Source organism: Sinocyclocheilus rhinocerous, unplaced genomic scaffold (genome assembly GCF_001515625.1).
Source record: "Sinocyclocheilus rhinocerous isolate Xijiao unplaced genomic scaffold, SAMN03320098_v1.1 scaffold315, whole genome shotgun sequence".
Classification (NCBI taxonomy): Eukaryota; Metazoa; Chordata; class Actinopteri; order Cypriniformes; family Cyprinidae; genus Sinocyclocheilus; species Sinocyclocheilus rhinocerous.
Genome location: NW_015630423.1, coordinates 29,854 through 53,816, shown reverse-complemented (window position 1 = coordinate 53,816; position 23,963 = coordinate 29,854). Strand labels below are relative to the sequence as shown.

The window sequence follows — 23,963 nt, the reverse complement described above, 5'->3', positions numbered from 1 at the left end:
GAAAAAATAGAAGAAAGGGACAACCATTCATTTCACAACCCTCCCTGTCTATGACTCCTTGCGCAACTTTGCCTTCTTCTCTTTTGTTCCTTCACTTTTTTGTCAGTCCATATGTACCAAGCCTTTCCTGGCACCATTACAAAAGTGAAATACATTTCTATTTCTGTGTCAGGGTGAGTCTGTTTCACTGCAAGCAATTGGAAGTGCTCAGAATAAACCTGTAGGCCAAAGTAAGGAATCACACTTTCAATTTTTGCTGCGGGACAATAAAATCAGGTGAAAAAATCCCATAGACGTGCACTGAATGAGGCAGATTTATATGATGTATTTATGTTTTCTTACCACATATCTGAAAGCAGTCATCAGATTTGGCAAGGCGTGAGCTAATAAAAAAGAAAAACATCTTGAAGTCACTTTGGAAGAAAAAACTCATACTTTTTCAAACTGTTAGCAATGATTAATGAACTGGAACAATCTTTTTTTTTTTAACTAATTTGCATAAAACTAGACTATTTGATACTTCTGAGAAATAAAATGCTGCACTGAGAACCATTAATGTTTTCCATTTAAGTGTAGATGAACCTCCAACACATTAGGAGATTGAATTCAAAGGTCAGCTCTGAACTTTTCACACATGAGACTCCAATTAGGCAAAGTGTCATTCGAGAAATGATCTCCAGAAAACAAGAATTAGAGGATGGAAATGTTGAATAAACAAACCAGCACTTCTGAATCATTAGTGTAAGCAGATTGAACTGTAGGGGCTCATTTGCTTTAATGTGATCTGTGAAATATTAGAAAAGGAGGCTGGAAAAGATGAGGAAAACCTCATAACAGATGATCTTCAGAAAACACCACGCTCTGTGATTGACAGTTCACCGTGAAACAATAAACAAACCTCAACCATGAACGTGGTTTTTGGATCAACATTACGCATTAGCATGTAACCGAACACAAATTTTCATGTGTTTTTTTTGTTCTCGAGTCTTGAGAGGACTTTAAATGCAGACCTTTTAATGTAACATAACTGAGTAGACTGCTCCAGATTTGTATTAAAAAACAAAAAACAAATTCTGTGGTTCTGACAAGACAACAACTACAAAGATAAGACGACAAAAAGGGGGGAAACCCATTTCTACCTCAGAGTTAAAACAGATAATTAGTGACACTGAGATAAAAAGTTTCATTTAAAAAAAAAAAAAAATCATATTTCTTTACGAGAAAAAGTTGGAAATTCAAGGAATTTACATTTACATTTAGAAATAAGGTTGTATTGCAAGATATTTACATTGCAGGATTTAAAGTACCATTTAGAGATATAAAGTTACGAGTAAATTACAATTCGCAATTACTGTACGAGTAAAGTTGTACTGCAAAATATAGTCAAACTGCAAGATTTAAAGGCACACCGTGAGATAAATGTCACTTTCTGAAATATAAAGTTGCAAATATGAAAAACAAAGTGGCAGTTATGAGAAATTAAGTTAGCGTTATGAGAAATAAAATCACATTGCAAGATATAAAGCCACATCATACAATATGAAAGTCACAAATTAAGACGAAATTGTGAAATATAAAGTCGCAAGTACTCTGTTTTTTTTACTCTAAAGCGGAAACAGGCTTCCGTAGTTTGTGCCTTTCTGACATTTATCAAGCGATGCACAAAATAGAACAGATTCTTGTCTTGATACTAAAATAAAACATACAGTATGCTATATGACTGCCAATATCACTGTGAAATCGAATGTGGGCAAGAGTAGAAGCTGACTTTGTGACACCAGCTACACATAAAGTTCAGGCAGGAAATGACTAAAACAGTTTAACCCACGTTATCCGTTTCAGTAAAGGAAAGAAGTAGAGCACAGAAGTTTAATACAACCTGAATTCGATTGAAATTCCAGCCACAGTGCAGCAGATAAACAATCTTAACCAGCGCTCACGAGAGAAGTTTATCACCACACAAGCTCAAGCGTCTGCTGGAGAAACCTGACCCTGTGTGATAACATCAAACAAAACTGCTTATATCAAGCCAAGATGACTCGCCAACTGCAAAATGTAACAAACAAGAGAAAAACAACAGAATTATCATGTCCTGAACAGAAGCTTCGACATAATGAGATGCGCTGGAACATCCAACAGTTTGAATTTCAGACAAGAAAAGGTTCCCAAATCTGATTTCAGACCAATCAAATCTCTTGAGAACAAGAACCCAGTCATCTCACATTTTTCTCCTAAAGTTTCGGAATTGTCAAAGATCTCAATATGAACTCAAACATTTCTTATTTACGAGAAACGTGTTAAAGTTGATGCTTAAATGAGACGTAACTGAGGGAATGTTTACAGAACAATGATTGTATTAAAAACGAAAACGTTTTTCCTTTGCATTTTTGAAAAGTTTCGCATACAGTACAATACAATACAATGTTGTCAAAATCATCCCCATTCACATGGATTGGCAAAAATGTCCAATAACACTGTATTATACATGCCAGGCCACTAGTTGCCGACTTTGCCTGCGCATATACATATTCCTATAGACTGAACACGTAATGCTTTGCGCATGATGTCAACGCTTTCACAAATTTGCGTTTTCATAGTTTGCACAGATAATGACATCTTTTTTTAAAAAACTTTTGCATTTGCAAAAAAGTTTGCATTTTCAGACCCCCACTGTTGTCATGTAAATGAATGGCCAAAACGCATAAAAAGTTTTCAGTTTTTAGTTGAAAATGGTGTTGTGTAAACACCCCCTGAGAACTCGGTTAAGTCTCTTGAGCTATGAAAGTGCAATAACGTCCTGTGAGTTGGCTGTTTTGGTTGACATGGAAGTAGAATTAAATGGCTGTAGTTCAGGCGGCTTTAAAAAAAGTTAATTAAATTGTATTTAAAGAGAATGAGACCAGGGCTTGTAAAATCCATTGAACATTCATCCAATTTCCATCTGTTACACAACACCTGAGATAAGACACGAGAACAAAACATTCACACAATATCCAAATATGCATGCTTTCATGCTAGGCATTATGCAAAAGCAGTACGCCAATGAACACTTTTGAGAAGTCAAAAAGTTGAGTTCACTATATACTCTGAAAGCATTGGAATTTGCATGTAGCCACAGCCAACTGAACTTTCTGGAACAATCCACATGGTATTCTATTGTCTCATCAAAACGTCCCAAAGGTTGTAGGTGAAATAGTGTATTTTGGAAAATTCTAAATTCCCAAGAATCTTTTGTCACTCCCAGGAAAACAAAGGCAGGACTATGTCATAATATACTCTGAGGATGAACTTTTCTCTCCGATGTACAGTAAATGCAAGATTTTCAAACTTCCACAGAAAGCATACCACAGGCCCCAAATGTCTAGGGATGCACTGAGGCACACTGCACACTTCAAAACAATTCTGTTGACGCAGTTCAACTTATTTTTTTTATCAGTCAAGTCGTATTATACTGTACAGTATACTAACCACATGCCAAAATAAATCAACTTGCATAGTGTGTTTTATATACCCTCAACATCCCTCCCAAAAAATAAAAGGTTCCCGTAGGAAAGTAAAATAAAAAATGAGATCTCTCAACTGTCCCTGATAGCAATGCAAGAAACTTGCAAAATTTGTGTCTAGAGATCTCAATATCTTAAACTGTGAACAAATTGGTCAAGAAGTCAGACAAAAATAGATTTCAATATAAGCACTTCTCATCAAATTCTCCAAATAATAGACCATCTAAACTACACAATCCACATTCATCTATCCATGCATCTGCATCACATACAAAAACCTTTAATGTCAACCTTCAAGGCTTTTGCATCGTTCAGGCAAGCCAAAATTCAAAGTTTGTTTAGATGAACGTTCCTTTTTTATTTATTGTTATCAGTGTTCCTGGAGTATGAATGTCTTGAAAAACACATCAGATCAAAGCACGTATGCAGTCGCACTTACAGAATTTAGGGCTGTATGTATGCGATTTTGTTTTCAGCGAATGAGAGATCAGAGAAACAGTTGCTGTTGACCAGGCGCTCAATTCCATGCGTTCTCTTGTTTTGAAACATGTCAGAATGCAATTTACAATCCAATGCAACTATGCTTTGCATGCTCAGTGTTGCCACAGGGGGTGCTATGGTAGATGCTGATATTTCTTCAAGAACAGTAGTTCTTGAATTTCATCTGTTGGAACCAAAAAAAAAGAACTTATCTGAGTGACTCTGACAAGGGCCAAATAGTGATTGGTAGACGACTGCGTCAGAGCATCTCCAAAACGACAACTCTTGTGGGGTGTTCTTGTTCTGGTATGCAGTGGTTAGTACATACCAAAAATGTTGCAAGGTAGGACAAATAGTGAACCAGCGTCAGGGTCATGGATGCCAGAGGCTCACTGATGTACATGGGACGTGAAGGCTAGCTCGTCTGGTCCGATCACACAGAAGAACAACTGTAGCTCAGATCGCTGAAAAATGTAATGCTGGCCATGATAGAAAGGTGTCAGAACACACACGTGAGCGTCAGAATTGGACCATGGAACAATGGAAGAACATTGCCTGGCCACAGGGGGTGCTATGGTAGATGCTGATATTTCTTCAAGAACAGTAGTTCTTGAATTTCATCTGTTGGAACCAAAAAAAAAGAACTTATCTGAGTGACTCTGACAAGGGCCAAATAGTGATTGGTAGACGACTGCGTCAGAGCATCTCCAAAACGACAACTCTTGTGGGGTGTTCTTGTTCTGGTATGCAGTGGTTAGTACATACCAAAAATGTTGCAAGGTAGGACAAATAGTGAACCAGCGTCAGGGTCATGGATGCCAGAGGCTCACTGATGTACATGGGACGTGAAGGCTAGCTCGTCTGGTCCGATCACACAGAAGAACAACTGTAGCTCAGATCGCTGAAAAATATAATGCTGGCCATGATAGAAAGGTGTCAGAACACACACGTGAGCGTCAGAATTTGACCGTGGAACAATGGAAGAACATTGCCTGGTCTATAAATCACGTTTTCTGTTAGATCAGGTGGATGGTCCCCATGTGCGTAATTTTCCTAGAGAAAAGCTATCAGCAGTTGCACTATGGGAAGATGGCAGTCCGGTGGACACAGTATTATGCTTAGAGCAATGTTCTGCTGAGAAAACTTGGGTCCTATCATTCATGTGGATGTTCTTTGACACGTACCACCTACCTAAAGATTGTAGCAAATCACGTAGACCCCATCATGGTAATAGCGTTTCCTGATGGCAATGGCCTCTTTCAGAAGAATAATGCACCCTCACAAGAAAATTGTTCAGGATTGGTTTAAGGAACATGACAAAGAGTTCAAGGAGTTGCCTTGGCCTCCAAATTCCCCAGATCTCAATCCGATTGAGCATCAATGGGATGTGCCGAACCAACAAATCCGATCCATGCAGGCCCCACCTTGCAACTTGCAGGACTTAAAAGATCTGCTGCTAATGTCTTGGTGGCAGAGACCACAAGACACGTTCAGAGATCTTGTGGAGTCCATGCCTCAACACATCAAAGCTGTTTTGGCAGCACGAGGGGGACCTACAGGATATTGGGCAGGTGGTTTTAATGTTGTGGCTGCACAGTGTACGTTCAAATTGTAATGTCACTTTCTCTGTTAGTCAGTTGTTATAATAGTGGTCAAAACAGATGAAAGCTCTTCCAACAGAAACTGTTTTTGGAAAGACATGCTACAATGAAAAGTGAAACAATGTGTTAAGGAGTAGGAAGTTTAAAGAAATAGTTCACATAAAAATGAAAGACCCTCATGTCTTTCCAAACCCATAAGACCTTTGTTCATCTTCGGAACACAAATTAAGATATTTTTGATGAAACCCGAGAGCTTTCTGACCCTACATAGACAGCAATAAAACTGAAACACTTAATTGCTCAGAAAGGTAGTAAGGACATTGATCAAATAGTCCATGTGACATCAGCGGTTCAACCGTAACTTTATGAAGCTACGAGAAAAACGTCCATCTCTTTTAGTTTATCATCTGTATATTCTGGTTCAAATAAGTAAGGCTGCAAGTTATCCTCTTTGTCGAAATCTTTAGATACGTTTACGAAGATTGTTTTATGTTCAGCGTGCGTCTTCTTCTTCTTGTAAAAACAAAGCACAGTTCATATGAGTTCTATGTCAGAACGCCGGCTCCTGCGTAATGAAATGACACAGAAGAGAATAAATTGTTGAATAAAGTCATAGTTTTTGTTTTCTTTGCACACAAAAAGTAGCTTCTCGTAGCTTCATAAAATTAAGGTTGAACCACTGTTGGACTATCACATGGACTATTTTAACGATGTCTTTACTATGTTTCTGGGCCATAAAACATTTCAGTTGCGTTGTTGTCTATGGGAGGGTCAGAAAGCTCTCGGATTTCATCAAAAATATCTTAATTTGTGTTCCGAAGATGAACGAAGGACTTACGGGTTTGGAACGACATGAGGGTGAGTAATTAATGACAGAATTTTCATTTTTAAGTAGTTTAAACCATAAAGAAATCTGTACCATCTTGTAGGCCAATAGTACTGATATAAAAAAAAGTTTCATTAAGTCTCATTACTAAAGGGAATTCCCCTAATGTTATCGCCTTTGAAAATGAAAATTTAGATGTTCAGGAAGTCCACAACCTCCATCAGTATGGTTTCTCATGGCTATTTTTGTTTCTACAAACTACTGAGACTGTCATTCTGAAAGAGAGAGAGAGAGAAAAAACAGCATCCTGATAAAGATCAGGGAGTATTGAGGGTTTGAGCTGTTGTCAGTATTTCAGTCAGAGATAAGTGGGGCTGAACATCATAAACCTTTAAAATATAAGTTTTAATTTGAGGTCTTTATATTTTAAATCATAAAAGATTATTCAAGAAAATAAAACTGAAAAATGTTCAAACTCCCAAGAGGTAAAAACAGCATAAACATACGGTTCTCTTCTAGTTTCATACTTTCGTGATCTTACAGGGCATGTCATGAGGTCAAGCGTACCACACAAAGAGTACTAAACAAAAACACATTAATTTTAAAAACAAATGAATGAATCCTTCTCACAGAATCCAAGACAAATATCTAACATTTGAGATCACTCCATCAAAATTCATGAAAAACATGTTTGCATAAGACAGCAAGTACACATTACTCAATTTTTTTCTTTTTTTGTGGTTTGCCACAAGAGACCATAACTTTGGAAGGTCTGTTGTAGGTATACAAGGCTGCTGGCTATAGACTCTGATTTTTAATTTGATAAACCTTTTGAATTACAATGAGAGTCAGCTCATGATCTTTGTCCAAGATAAGGCCACAGACCTGCTTTTTCCTGTGTACTATGAAACTCGCACACAGATATGCACTTTGGATGCCCTTAAAAGTCTCAAACACAAGTAATATTTTGCTAATCAAATGAATCATTCCTCTTTGTTGCTATTGATTTTAACAAAGATGCATTACGTTCCTAAATAATCCAAACACTGTAAATAGTTTATGATACAATAAAAAAACAACAACAGAGAAACAGAGAAAAACAAAAAGTTGTGTAAGGATATGATTAAGATGAAGTAAGGGTTTTCAAACATATTTTTTATCAATTTTTGAGAGAGTTTTTATAAATAAATAGTTTGAAGACTCACAGGTCTCTGGTGTTTTGAAGAAGCCCAACAAATAAAATATGTCTTATGAAAATAAAATGTATAGATACTCAAGTGACCTGGAGCTGGTCATATTTGGTTGGCCCTGGGTTCGGCAGTAACTGAAAGCACTTTATGAAGCCTTCGAGACTCATCCTTCAAGACTTCAGAGCATTCAGTCATTGAGCCACAACACCACAAGCCACAATATTTGAAAATCACAAACAATCAGAGTACAATAATGTTCACTTTGTGATTTTTAGCTGGGTAGGACAGGAAACACATCTTTTGACAATTTGACCATTAATCATGAGCTTATGCTGATGTTTCATTCTTTTACATGGATCATTTGTCGTGCTGTAAATAGATGCTTCATCTAGTAAATGCGGAATAAAAAATCAGAAAAATGTCATTTTTGTTTTATTTACCTACAGTTAGGAAGTTCCTAAAACTTCCAACGTTCAGGAACACAGTAGGTGAGCTGGATTAATGCTTTTGTTTGAGTTCAAACAAGTCTACATTGAAAAATGGTTTTGTGGCTTTCACTCCCACTTCCCCTCTACCCAGCATGCAAAGGGGCATGAATAATTATGGTTGTCGTGTTTGACTATTTGACATTTTCCTCTCAGACATGTAAAGTGCATTTCTCAGAGGAAACATGGGATAAAGCTCATAATAACAAATACGTTAAATCTAAAAGGGAACAATTTACATAGAATTTGCACGTTTTAAATCAGCAAGTTCGGTCAAGAAGTAATTCAACTTAAAAATGGTTTAACTAATATATCGCCATACTTCCCAAATAAGACAATTGTTTTGTATTTATAAGTTTACATAAATGTGTATATATACATTTTCTGAAATATCATGTTTATAAAAGGAAGACAAGGCATGACGTTAAATCTGAAGGGAAAAAGGATGAGATGAACGAAATGTAGCTGCAGATTATAAAGCTTTACAATAAAAAAACTAAAGTGTTTTAAATGTTTCTCTTTTTTTCATCTGGGCACTGTTTTGTTAGCCTATTTGTTGTTGCAGTTGTTAATATTACAATTTTAATATGTTTTTAGCAATATTTAGTTAGGTTTTTATCAAATTGAATGTCAACACAACATGTCACTTTATCAGTTGTTTTGAAGTAAATATACTCATCATCTAGGCTATATGCTTTTTGGGTTTGTTAGATATCTTGTTAAATATGTTTGTTTGATAATATGTGTTAATACACATTAAAAAATAATAAATGCATTTTTATAATTTCTAATTAACATACAGGGTCATTTATAATAAATCAGAGATGGCCCACTTTACTAGACCAGATGGTATAATAAAAAATATAACAATAATATTTATTTAAATAATAATAAACAGTTAAAAAATATTAATAATAATATTTAAATCATTTTTATAACACAATTATGGCTGCACTATGTTTGGGTAAAAATCTTAACTAATAAATATCCCCATACTTCCCCTGTTTTGTATTAAATTGTATTATGTTTTGAATAAATTAGAGATGGTCCACTTTACCCGAAAAGACGTTTGTCTGGAGTGCATGATTTCAAAATGTTTATGCCTTCCAAATAACACATTCTATGAACTGAATTCAAATGAAATATTACAGCTTGACCTTAGAGTTAACTAATGTAATTAAGAAAAGAAAAGAAAAAAAACGTCTGTGTATCAAAACTACAACTTTAACAAAAAGTGTCCAGCTTCACTTTTTACAGCGTATGATCTATAAACATCTTGTTTCTCCTTTCCTAATTAAGGCTGTAATTATAGTGTATCGCTAATGAACAGCTCATCCTGATATATCCCTCAGACCAAAGGGAGCCAGATGAGCTCATGATAACTAATACCAGTGGTATTTTAATAATTGATTATTAAGAAAATGGCTGGTTTGAAGGCCTGAAGAGACAAACAGGAAAGCCTAGATCAATTCAGCCATGCAAGAGTATTCATTTCACATCAGCTATCTGCGTATTATGGGTTGTGGTGCAATGAAAACCAGTTATACATAAATCTGTCTTGACTGCATCATTGGCCTGAGCAGAAAGGCAATCCGCTTTTCAACAAACTCTCTCCATAAGTTACTTGCATAACAAAAAACTGCAATCAAAAGCTTGCTGTGGAACATGGGCACTCCCAAAAACATGAGAATTTATGAACAACTTTCCAAGAGCTTGAGAGAGAGTCTTGGATAAAAAGCAGAACCAGTGCTTACGAAGTAATTGGTTTGGCTATTAAAGGTCCCCTGAAGTGCCTTGAAACATGCAGCATTATTCTATGTGGTGACGTAATTTCAACTGAAACAGGAAGAGAGGGCGGGACATATCGAGCAGCCCCGCCCCCTTTTTAAAATAGCCAATAGCGTTTTGTTTATATCTGCTCGGGCCAGAGCCATTGAGTTCGGTAAAGCGCATTTGACAGCCACAGTCTAATAGATTACCCACTAGATTCAATATGAAACTCTTAGTAAAACAAAATAGTGGTCATAATCATGCTGAGGCTGTGTAGTTGTAAAAGTTTTTAAAATATGCCGACTTCTTGCGATCGCGTCTCTGGACCAGAGACAAAGTCCAGATCAGACTGTTCGCGTGAAACAACGTGAAACCAGACCTCATTTGCCCCAATCGAAAGCATATTTACACTGTCTGAATCATTCCCTATCACCTACATTGTGCACTTCGAGCCATTCACTGTATAGGAAATACTACACTGTGAACAAGTGACCGATCTCAGCTGCAGCTTCAGCGTCTATTTATAGTGCAGAGGGCGGGGGCTTCGGATTCTAGAGAGCATTTGATTGGTCAGAAGATTTGATGAGAAGATGAAGTACAATGTGATGTCAAAAAAATCGTTGACCCGTTTTGGCAGAAGTGACGAACTAAAAGCTTTCCTAATATCTTCTAAATGCGATTTTTGTCACTGTTTTTTTGGAGCACACTGCCTTATAGATAACCTTAAGACTAACATATTGATACTAACACCCAAAAAACTCTAATTTTGATTTCATGGGGACTTTAAATCTTGACCTTTTTCCAAAGGAGACTTGTGCATTTTCTTTGGTTCACCTTTCCTTCAAAGGTTTGGATCAATAATCTTGACAATGGTTTGTGCAATTTATCACTGGGCTTGTACTCAATGGTTCTATCTTGGGCCTGCTTGAATATCTGAGATCTATGAATAGTCATGATAACGCGGGTTTCATATGACCCTATTTGGTGTGCATAGACATGCTGATATTATTTGATTTTTATTCCCCAGTTATTTTCAGAGGTTAGTGCAGCGAGTCTCAGGTATCATCGTGTTCTTCACTGACTCCAGGTCAGCACCTCTGGAGACTCAGTAATGTACAAGCTTACCTCACTATTGATCTCAATATTGATCAGTGCTTTCATGGTGGCCTTTACTTCCTTCAGCTCAGATAATCAAGAGACGAGGAGAACTCAGAGATGGATTAAAGATGGTAATTACTAATTAGGAAAAGCGGGACTTGCAGCAATTATAATCCATCAATTTAAATGCTTCGACAACATATGTCCAAGAACAGCAAACAGCCCAAGAATGCAAACCCACAGCAAAATCATATTATAAGAAATATTCTGGGTTCAGTACAAGTTAAGGTCGTCAGCATAATGTTGATTACCGCAAAAAATGATTTTGGCTCATCCCTCATTTGCCAATTTTTGGAGGATGTAAAAAAAGCTTAGCATTTTATAAAAGCACTTACATTAATTTGGTTAAAAACTTATTAAAAGGGTTACAAAGCATTATCTGTGCTGTAAAGACATTCCCGTCATTAATCCAATCACCTTAACCCCTTTAAAGGTAAATAGAATCAATTTTGATGTTTGTTGACCTTAAAGGGGTATTCTTGGTTCAATATATGTTATTGATAGCACAAATGACAGCACTTGAGGGATAATGTTGATTAACACAAAACATAATTACCACTGGTCTCTGTTTTTTGAAACAGGGTTACAGTAACAATGTTTCCAGCCATATATGAACTAAATTGAGGCAGATCAGCTTTTATTTGATAAGCAATGCAAAACAAAAAAACTTTGTGACTTTGCCTTAACAGATCACAAGATTTTATTACATCTCAAATGTTAGTTTTAACATAATGTTTTAGTCATTCTAAAATATATGAAAAAAATTATAATAATGGTATAATTACCTCCCACAACTGCCTGTTTGTGTTCCCAAACATCAAGTATTTGCCTCTAAACGCAAGATAACATGACAGCATTTGGTTAAATTCCAAACTTTGGAGGGAAACTAGTGAGTCTCTTACAATGAAAGGGAATGGGGCCATTGTGCGTCACTGTAACAGTGCAAATTAATGTTTGTGGTAATCAACATTATGCCTCAAATGCTGTCAATTAAGCTTAACTGTTATTGAATCAGGAATATTTTTTTTTAAGGTCAACATGACATTAAAATTGATTCAGCTTACTTTCTTAATATATGTTTCTAATCTTACTGCATGATTGATGGTATTGCAATAAATAATATAAATAATAATAATAATAATATAAAAAAAAATAATAATAATATAATAATATAAAAATAATTAATAATAATAATAATAACAAGAACAAGCAAATAAATAGACAAGCAGACAGATTAAATAAATTTTATTTATTTATTTATTTTTAATACATCATTATATTATTCAAAACCATACATCTAATTTCTGACCATTGGCCATGTCTAAAGCGGAGATGATTAGCAGGACCTTTTAACTACAATAATATTGAGAGATTCACCTTATAAAAATACTGTTCAGTGATGTAAACTTGCAACATTTATTTGTCTATCATATACAGTATTATATATTATATTCATTAATATGAACTAATGATGAGTTAAGGCATGTGCTAATCAAGAATCATATGAATTCATGTGTGAATAACACCCACCTTGACTACATGTTTGTTATTGTATTAATTAACACTTTGACTTAACACATGAATTCATATGACTCATGTTGTAGTTAAGGATAGTTCTTGATTAGTACCTGCCTTAACTCATCTTTAGCTCATATTAAAGTAATATTTAATTGTATTAGTACATGAATAATAGTATACTGTTATTGTAAAGTGTTACTGTTTCTTTTAAGATTTCAAACACGTAAGTGTATTGACAAGCCCATTTGTGTCATACCCAAAAACGGTCAGAACGATATGCTTGCAGGCGCACATTTTGAGCAGCTCCATCTGTACACAGTTCAAGAAAGACAGACTGAGCACATGGCCTAATATTAAATAAAATCAAAATGAATTCTTTTCTCATAAAAGGAAGGGAAATTAAAGTAACTCTGTATAATAAAATGTGCAATTACTTTAGCCAGAACCAAATTTTCAGGCCTCTGTTGGGTTTTAAAAACTCATTGGATGAAGGTCAAAGAGATCTCAAACAAACAGTCCGTCTGTTTAACTTTGTGACATTTCTGAACACAATAATGAGTCACGCAGTAACGCAATACGAATGATGAGTGCTATACGTAGTTGGAAACGATAAAAGAGGAAAAATATATGAGCCTAAACCTTAAACAGGTGTCAGATTACAGTTACAATGAATTAACAGTGAAATATTGCGTGCAAATGAAATTCAAGGTCTACTGTATCTTTATTGAGCAAACACTTAGGCCTGACAGCAGTCGCACAATAAATTAAATTCAGATGACAGAGTGATCAAAGGCAGCGTGTCATTTCCTGCTCCGTGTGCTGCGGTAGATATCACCAGCATTGGCAAATGCCCAGTGCCACAACTAGGTTATTGTTAAAACTGCTCATATTACAGACACACATGGATGTTTCTTCTACTATGAGATCTTTTGCCGTTTTAGAAAATAAACTCTCTTAAAACACACTCTTCACACTCTCACTTGTTTAATTTATCCACTAACAATGTTCAACAGTTTATACAAAATATATACAGTTTTGGAAATGGAAATGGAAGTGGCAGAAAAAATAAAAAGTAGGGATGCACCGATACCACTTTTTCCAGTACTCGCCCGATACGATACTTTTATTTTTGTTACTTGCCGATACAGAGTACCGATAACGATATTTTTATTGCATTTGTACATTTTTTAAATATTGGGTACAGAAACAAAAAGAGTATGTATAATGTTAGTTGGTTAACTTCATTTATCAAATAGATACAGTCAAACCAAAATTTATTCAGACACCTTCAACTTTTCTCACATTATCACAGTTTATTCGCTATAGTTTAGAAAATGGTAATAAAATATGACAAGAACTCAGAGTTAAACTGTGTCAGAACAAATTCATTGATAATGCTAGAAAATTCTGATAGAAAGCTCGCGCATCTGCGCCGCCGCGCGCTCAATCCACTCAGCGTGCTTTGCTTATCATCTCGCACACGTCAGCTATACAGGCGTTAATACTGAATTTTAACATTATATTCATTGCATACATATACTTCGTAGACATCCTTAATCTCTAATAACCATTCTGCTGTCTGTTGTCGGTGTTTCTTTGTTTGAATACGGCACTTATCGCATGCTGTGTGGTATCGCCGTTTGGTATCGGGGCATTTTAACGAGTACGAGTACAGGAGCTCAGTATCGGGCCCGATACCGATACCAGTATCGGTGCATCCCTAATAAAAAGTAAATTTTCCTATAATTTACGACAATGATATATATATATATATATATATATATAAACCAAAAAAAAAAACATTTTGGAATGGAAATGATGCCACAAATGAGGAGCAGTTATAATTGTAACACATTTTTCACTCGGTAAATACTTAAATGTTTTATAATTACAGATGTTATGTTTTATGATAGAGATTTTATAATTACATTGATAACTACTTAAATGTTTTATAATTAGAGTTATCAACTGTATATACTAAATAATTCTAGATTGGAAGTTAGGGCCTAGGAGACAAAAAAGCAGCAATAATAATAATAATAATAATAATAATAATGAAAGCATGTAAAAAAAAAATCAAAATTTTTTTTTTTTATCTTTTAGTTTTGATGAAAATCAACCCCTGAAAATAAGTGTCTGCAGCTGAAAACCTCCCATGAATGCAGTTTTAAAAATATAATATATAATATAATAATATTCTAATATATAATAGTCCTTGAAATTGGGTCAGACACTCATATACACCCATACACTTTGGCCCTTGTCTTCTACTGAATCAGTAAAATACATAAACCAGGTATTTACTGATATTGTGACACATTTCCTTCCTCCTTTATGCATGCAGTCTCTCTGACAGGAAATGTCCTGTTGGACCTTGTGCTTGCTCTGAATAGAGACGTGCCTTGCAGTTTAATGTTAGAAAAGTTATATATGACATCTGGGTGGGTGCAAATACATGTGATTCTGAGTCTGTGTGTATGGAAAGAAAATCGCAATGGTTTGGTTGTGTAAACTATTTGCTTTGGATAAAGTATCTAGTGTTTATTTCCAGGCGACAAACAGAACATCTCATGAGACAAAGGGAATACCATTAGTGTCATCTGTCATCTTTTATATATACTATATATACTATACTATATATATATACTGCAGAGACTGTATGATGAAGTGTACAAAACGGCTGGGAGGTCATGATAAAGATTCAAAATACAGAGAGCTTAAAGTGCGCTGTCAATTTAATGCATTAGGGCCAGATTTACTAAACAGGGCAAATTAGCGTGAGACTATAATCCCATAGAAGCGCCAATGGGAATGGAAAGTTCTGTGGGTGATTTACTGACAATGCGCAAAAGAAAGAAAACAGACGCAGCCAGCACATTTCCAAAATGCAATCTATTTAAAGCAGCGCAAATTAGCAACAGTTGCAGCCATGTTAAGTGCAAAGTGGGTTAAGACATGCTGTTTTGACCATTAAATATTGGCACAAATACCAGTAAATTGTCTACCGCAAAACCGTAGTAAATCACGTTGAATGATTTATTTAAATACTCCCCTACCATAAATTTTGCATCTAAAAGGAAAACTCTTACAAATGCATATGCAATAAGGCCAGCCACAAAAATAACTGTCTATGCCTTTTCGTCACTATTTTTTAATTGTGTCTTGTAGTTTGTTTGTTTGTTATTTTAATGCCAAAATGGTTTGTGATGACACAAGCTGGCCCATAAACTGATTAATTATATAAAAAAATGCAATATAAATTAACACATTTAATTCCCTGACCACCATTTGACAGCCTTAGTTATTACTTTCATTAGAAGGTTTCTAACAAAATCTTTGTAAATCCTAATGCAAATATGAGCAAGCATCAATTATTAAAATACAAATAATTAGGGTATTATATTTAAAGGGGTCATATGATGCGATTTCATTTTTTCCGTTTTTTTACTTTAAACCGCATAAACACATTTCATTACACCAAATACACAAAATAATGTTCTTTTTAGCAGCATCATATGACCCCTTTAAAACGATTTAGATCCACAGCTTTTATTGTAGAAAAATTTTAAGTGATTTTACTATGTGCAAAAACAGAAAAAAACAACTATTCTGAGAACTGAACTTGTCAATGTAAAAAATGATTCACTATATTTGTTTCAAAATATTACAAGCAATATTATCAATTAAATTCAACACATTAGAATTTATTAGAATTAATCATTATGCTAATGAACACTATGTTATGCATACCAGGCCAGTAGTTGGCGATCAAGAAACACTTTGCGAAAACGTTATACGCATGCACATGACGTCAACTTTTTCACAAATTCACGTTTTTGTTGATTACATGGAGATGATAGAGGCATCGTGTTCAAAAGCTTGTGTTTTCAGGCCCTGATGTTAATAAACAATCACTGAAGGAGAAAATAAACATTTTTAGGTTACCATTATGGTGGTAAGTGTGTGCTTTAGTTGGGCTCTTGACCCTTGAATTTTTATACAATTTCTTTTGACTGCTGTAGCTGAGTTATAGCAGCTAGACAAGCCAAGAGAAAATGAAATGGCAGCATCGATGTAGTTGTGGTGGTGGTGGTGGTGGTTGTTGTTGTTATGTTTTAACATCATCATCTGACCTGAATCTCTCAATTGGATTTACTTGATCGATTACAGCCATCCTGTGATTGCACAGTATAAGGTCTGGAAATTTCAGAATAATCAGAGAGATATTTAAAAGCTCTTCTAATCAAAACATTATAAAAAAAAAAATACTCTCATTTACAAAGACATCAAGAATCAGCATGGGAACCTCAACAATGGTGACCATCAAAAAGCATGTTGCAGTGCATTCTGGGTGATTCCAATCAAAACTCATGCATGGCTCCCATCATGCATTGTGACATGAATAAATTATGAGCTGAATTGTCTAATTCAGTGGTTCCCAAACCTGTCCTGGAGGCCCCCCTGCCCTGCACCTTTTGTATGTCTCCCTTATCTAACACACCTGATTCCACTCATCAGCTCGTTAGTAGAGACTGCAAGAACTAAATTGGGTGTGTCTGATTAGGGAGACATACAAAATGTGCAGGGCAGGGGGTCCTCCAGGACAGGTTTGGGAACCACTGGTCTAATTTATTTTATTCTTACTATTTTCTTTTATGTTTGCTGTTTTTATGTGATTTTTTTTAGTAGCTTGTTTTGTGATGCTCAGAGTTGATCTCTTTATCTGAATGTGCTGTTTGTCACCATTCTTGAGATTTATATGCTGGTTCTTGATGTCAGTGTGTGCCTAAAATACGTTTTTTTTCCCCTTACATTTTTTGATCAGAACAATTATTAAAAAACTCTTTGGACTATACTGAAAATTCCAGGTCTTCTACTGTAGAATCACAGGGCTGCTATAATGAATATAAATCTAACTCAGAGATTAGTCTCTAAATGAGCTCAGGTCAAATGATGATTATGTAAAACCATAACCAACACCACCTGATTAACTTTTTTCTAGGATTGTCTAGCTGCTATAACTCAGTTACAGCAGCCAAACAAAATGTATTGCTAACAAGTCAAGAGCCCAACTAAAGCAAACACTGACCACCTTAATGGTAACCTAAAAACTTAGATTTTCTCCTTCAGTGATTCTGTTTGTTAACATCAGGTGTCTTCAATAACTCTGTTTTGGGGGCCTGAAAACACAAACTTTTGAACACGATGCCTGTATCATCTTTATGTAAACAACAAAAATGTGAATTTGTGAAAAATTTGACATCATGTGCATGCGTATTATGTTTTTGTGGGGTGTTTCTTGATCGCCAACAACTCGCCTGGCATGCATAATATAGTATTCTTTAGCATAGTGTTTTTTTTTTTTTGTCCAATGAAACCATTATTTTTGTTTAAATTTTACTTCATTTTTTCATGCTATTTTACTCATTTTGAATGGTTAATTGTAAGCATCTCATTGGATTCATTCTAATTAATTCTAATGTGTTAACTTTAATTAATAATATGCTTGTAATATTTTGAAAAAATTTTATTGAGTAAATATAGTGAATCATTTTTTACAGTATACTCAGAAAACCCTGCCAAACTATTTTAAACTGGTGTAGAGAAAAAACACAGTTAGTCTGATCCAGTCTTCCAGGGTTGTCAAGTTTGTAACGTGCATCTAAATTAAAAGCCAACAGCAATAATACATCAACTGGTATTTGGGAATACAATCCAAGAATAATAGCCTTTGTTAAGTAATACATGTCCCAGCTCCCCCGCAGCACGTACACGCCCAGTGATTGCTACAGGCGACTCAAAGACTACAACCAAACCTCACCTACAGCTCACCTTCAATGGGTTAAAGAAGCTAAATATGTGCTATGTTTCACTGCAGCTGGCTAATTTGTAAAATGCAGACTTCTTGTTTAGTCAATCACATAAAATAAATGATTAGTATGTGTTAGCATGAGGCAGTTTAAAGGCAAAAGATTTTCTTTCTTATGGAGATCTTTAAAGGGGTCATCGGATGCCCATTTTCCACAAATTGATATGATTCTTTAGGGTCTTAATGAAAAGTCTATAACATACTTTGGTTAAAATTTCTCAATGGTAGTGTAAAAAACACCCTTTTTACCTTGTCAAAATCAGCTCTGTTTTCAGCAAGCTGTTTTAGTGTTAGTGTTTTAGTGGCGGACTGATGACAGCTCACCCAGGGCGGGTCTAAGGTAAAACACCAGTGTCAATCAACAATCGTGGGAGGGGCCTGGGTCTGTGTGACATCACACAGACAGGCATCTGAGAACGGCTTGATATGAGAAAGGGAAATGATTTAACGAGATTTTTAAAAAAGCACTGGGTGGATCTTTATCATTATAGGGTGGTTGTGTACACACACTGTCAACACACATTTCAGTTCAAACAACTTGTAAAAGTGCATGTCGCATCCGATGACCCCTTTAACTCTGGGAGCTTAGACTAAACAACTGTGAATAATTTGCCACCAAATTGAAAAGATAGACTACATGACCTTTTAAAGCAGACTCAATTGTTTAAAAAACAATTATAGTTCAAGCATGGCTATTTCCAATCTACCGCATCGATTTAAAATGATGACAAGGGCTGGGAAAGCGTATTCACACGGACAGGGATTTGTAGCAACAAAGACACCGGACTAGGGATGGGCAATATCTTATCGTTTGCGATATACCGGTAAACATTCTCCACACCATAAGAATTTGTCTTCTCGCGATAATAACGATAAAGTCTAGTTGTTGACATATTTCTGTGTGCGACTGTGTGGAGTGACGTGAAGGAAGGCGGACGTGAAATTGAGCAGCTCCTTCTACAATCTGGAACAGGTTTGGATAGGGCTGTACAGTGCCACAAAAATCGGTCTGAGCCTTGAGTAAATGTACTCTTATTTTGGGTAAAAATAGGAAAGATAATACTTTTCTCTAAAGAAACAGGATTCCCTAAATTATCGTCATTGATATCGTTATCGCAATAAATATCAGAAATTATCGTGATATATTTTTAAGCCCATATCGCCCATCCCTACACCGAACATTATAATTTTAATGAGGTGCTGATTTCCAGCGCCACAAGTGACATGGACTGTTGGTGATGTGACGTAGTTGACCAAAGTTAAATTTTAAGCAAATGAGTAGCGACATAATTCAGTAACTTTAAAACTAAATTTCAATACCGTGATAATACCGTATACCGTGATAAAAGCATTAGCAATTAATCGCAACATGAAAATTTGATACCGGCATATCCCTAGTAACTACCAATGCAATTTGCATCTGGTTGACTTAAATGCAAGGACAGCAACACCAACTAAAAGCCATCAGCAAAGTGACTCACTGAAAGGTCACTAAAATGTTTTTTGAAAACAAAAGCTTAAAAAAAACAATAGTTAACAAAAGAAAATGACATTTTCCGAGATGTGTGTTAGAATGCGGTGACATCATGAACAGAGTTTTCACTCAAGAGAAAATGAGAACTCATACCACTCACATACTCTGGTCTAGACCATTATATTAAAGGAAAGCACTTGACCAATAAAATGAGAAGGACCAGAACCTAACTGTTGTAAAATCATTCTCTGGAAAAGTAAAACAGGCTGGAAAACAGAGATTTAGCTTTGAACTATAACATTTCACAGTGATATAATGTCCCATACTCACAGTCAGCGGCAAGGAGCAAATGACGAAGATGAAAGTCATGCAGGCCAGCAGCAGTAAGTGGTCCATTTCCTCCTCTCCCTGTCCAAACCAGGTGCTCAGCCTCCTCTTTCGTCCAGCCGAAACCACCGATCCCCGACGTGTCAGCTGGCTCCTGTGCATGCGGCATAGGCTGACGATGACCGAACCATTGCACAAGAACACAACGGCGATGAGCAGCGCCATAAGCACGGCGTAGGACAGCGAGAAGGTCAGCGTTCTCCTCTCCTCATCCTCACCCTCTCCTTCTGCCTCCATCTTGATGAAGCACCACGTGCCTGGGCAGTACTGCTTGTGCCGTCCGTATCCAAAGAACGGCAGCAAGCAGAACATGAAGGTAAAGAGATAGATGAGGAAGAGGACGATCTTGGCAAAGCTGCGCCGCACGTGTTTAGAGTAGAAATACGGGTGACTGATGGCGAGGCACCGCTCCACCGCCATTGCACACAGTATGAGCATAGAGGCCAAGCCGAAGAACGTCATGGCGAAGGCGAAGAGTCCGCACAGCCACCAATCTCCCGTAAGACCCACCAGGGATTTTCTTTGGGCATAGCAAATGAAAACCGGTGGACTGAGCAAACATGTTCCCAGCAGATCTGTCAACGCCAGTCCTGTCACAAGAATGCAGAAGACTGAAGACTTGGTGCGATGCTCTTTTTGGTGGACTCCCAGGATAGCCAAAGCCATCAGGTTGCCAACCACCCCAGCGATGAACATCACAGCACTCATCACCGGATTCCCGTTCACATCGATGTTGGTAATGTTCTCGCATGATTTGTTTGAAAGCATGTTCAGACAGTCCCGCCCTTGAACCTTTGTCTATCGTGAAAAACTTGCAGTTCCTTTTCTTTGAGGATCTGTAAAAACAGCAAGCATTTCTTAAGAATCAATATGTCTGTCACAGACCTCAACTACAGTTGCTTAATGACCACATGAAGTGCCCGATGAATGCTGTTTTCTTTTTCTGTGTAGATGTACTTCATATTAAAACAGGAAATCGAGGCAGCATATATTGTCCATTGTTGTAAATAGCCTGTTTGCTTTAGTTTGCCTCAGCTATTTACTTTTCTATTGCTTGTTAGTGGCAGGTGGCTTTACACAGAGGTGGGGTCCTCATTGTAGAAAACATTTGTTTGGACAAAGATTTGGATATTCAAATATTTTATATGACTGAAATCAACCTCAGCACATTCTGTTGCAAAAACAAAATACATTTTAATAGTCATCTCAGGTAGAAACAGCTCCTTAACAAGTAACAACTGCACACTTTCTTTTTTAGACTTGTATGTGGTGATTATCTAAAGCATAGTTTTGTATGTGCAAACGGGTTTTTTAATTATTTTCTTTTTCAGTCAAACCTGAAGTAAACAAATATTTATCGTTTAGGTCACTAATAAAAAAGAAGCAAGTTTGGCAATGTGAACTCCTTTGTAAAAAGACGATGCATAAGATGCTCTTTGGATCATACTCAAATCAAGCTGAAGAACATGATCATCAGGTTTTATGCAAACTTCTGGAGTTCAAGTTTAAGTCATTAAAGGGGAAAAAAGGGACAAACCAAATACTTCTGAAAATCATGTACATTTTTCAGTTGAACTTTTCACTGAAAAACTGCTTTGCTGATAATGCAACGTGTAAGTAATTGTTCTTTAAAATGAGAAAACAAGCATTTTCAAGTGTGGTCTCAGATTTTTAAAGACTAATGTACAACCAGATGTTTTAGAGACTCAAATGAGTGTCATATTTGTATGATTTTAATTTATTACACGTTTGTCATGTTTTATGTATCATTTATCACAACGTATTACGGATGTTCCTTTGCTGAACAACTGAATCAAACTGCAATTATTTCACATCCAATAAGCTGTCATGAAAATAAAGCATCAATATTGAATCACAAGTCAGTCAGTACGCACCTGTCCACGGAGTGTCCATCACTGCTTCGCGCGGCCATTCCTCCCGACCACAACACTCACTAACCAACATAAATGGATTATTTCAGTCACTCCGAACATAATATTTAAAAGCGAAGTCGATATTGCTAGGTCTTCGGGCTTCCGTTTCTTCAGTAGAATTCTCTCGTTTAATTCATAAACAGGTTTTAGTTGAGTTATTAGTCTATCCAGTTCTGGCCAACCACCAGTTTTACGCGCAAAACAATTTTCGATTACAGCTCATTACGCTTCAAGCTAAACAAAACTGTAAGAAACGCGCTGACTCTCTTCATTCCTCCCGCTCGTTGGGAATGTAGACTGGTAAATCTACTAGTGAGACTTCCCTCCTGTGGTTGATAAAGTAGACGTGAGAAAAAATAGGAGGAACATCTGACAACTTCGTCCCTCCTCACTTATTCAACGTGCGAATGATCTGCATAACTCATAGGTTGTTAACTGACAAACAGACCAACGCATAGCTGGGTTAAGAATAATGTGTATTTAGAAAAAAAAAATTATATATATATATATTTAAATAAATAAATGAATAATATATTTAAGTTTGACTTTAGAATTCACATAATGGTGATGCATAATCCAATATAGGCTATTATTAAAAACGAAATGAAATAGTGTACAATTTAGTTGTTATAGCACAAAATTGAAAATGATCGTCTAATTTTCAAAACTAACTTAATATATAATAATATACTTTCACAATTATTTAAAATATACATTATTAAATAAGGTGAATGTAAAACAAAATTAGTTTATTATAAAAGTAAAAAATATATATTATTTAGCCTAATATATAAGATATCTATCTATCTATCTATCTATCTATCTATCAGGGGCGTCATGCACTCATTATTTTTGAGGGGGCATGTGACACACAGCAGCCACAACAGCTCTTATGTTTTATTTATTAATTTTTTTCCTTTTTATTCGAAACATTGCCAAACGCATTAACTATATGATGAAATATCTTGATTCTCACCTATGTTCGTTGATCTATAGTGGGCGATGGTCAAAGTAGCCTAATAATGTAGTCTATTAACTACGCATAAAAACATTTTCACTGACAGCCTAGAGTTCAAGCACCGAGTGAAGAAAACACCGGCATTTTAGCGATGACTCATCTGAACACCTCTGATTGGTCATTGCATTCATAAGCTCAACAGCATCGTGTGTGATTGGTTAATGCGCAGTGCTATAAAAACGCATCTGTCTCTGGCTCAGCGCCAGCCAGCGAACGCAGATTTGAATTTAGCAGCTGATGATATGATGCGCTGGACGATTTAATCATGCTGGTGTGATTGTATCAAATATTCAAAATATTATTCGGCTATTTTTTGTTTTTTTGGAAGCTGCATTCAAAATCCACTTTGCTCAGAAATCATGCCTTTGAATGGACATGAAGCCTCTATCTATCTATCTATCTATCTATCTGTAAAATGTTTTTTTGGTTTTCAATGGAACACTTATTTTTAAGAGTCTATAAGAGACATGAGAATGTTTCCCTCAACCTTACTAAGATTTATGTCCAAATTGATTTAATGGACTTGTGCTAACTCTTGAGATCTTCAGAAATATCTGTGGTCAGACTGCGGTCAAAAATAAAATGAACTCTTACTCACATGCTTTCTATAACTGTCTATAGACAGCATTCAGACTGTATTATCATCCATTAATGCAAATGAAAACAACTCGAAGTCTGAAATGAGATAATGTTTGGGTGCATCTGTTGTCGCTTAGCTGTGTGTGTACAGCGTGCACATATATATATATA

The 23,963-nt window shown here is 35.9% G+C and overlaps 1 protein-coding gene across 1 annotated transcript in view; it reads right to left on the bottom strand.

The window, feature by feature from the left end:
* Positions 1 to 22,282, bottom strand: part of LOC107740394 (prostacyclin receptor-like) — a 32,428-nt gene extending 10,146 nt beyond the window's left edge. Inside the window, exons 1-2 of the mRNA XM_016552820.1 lie at positions 22,157 to 22,282; positions 20,205 to 21,097 (exon numbers count right to left, since the gene is read on the bottom strand). Of these exons, the coding sequence (XP_016408306.1) occupies positions 20,205 to 21,029 (825 nt within the window). The 5' untranslated portion in view covers positions 21,030 to 21,097; positions 22,157 to 22,282. The remainder of the gene's footprint in view (positions 1 to 20,204; positions 21,098 to 22,156) is intronic.
* Positions 22,283 to 23,963: the final 1,681 nt, after the last annotated feature.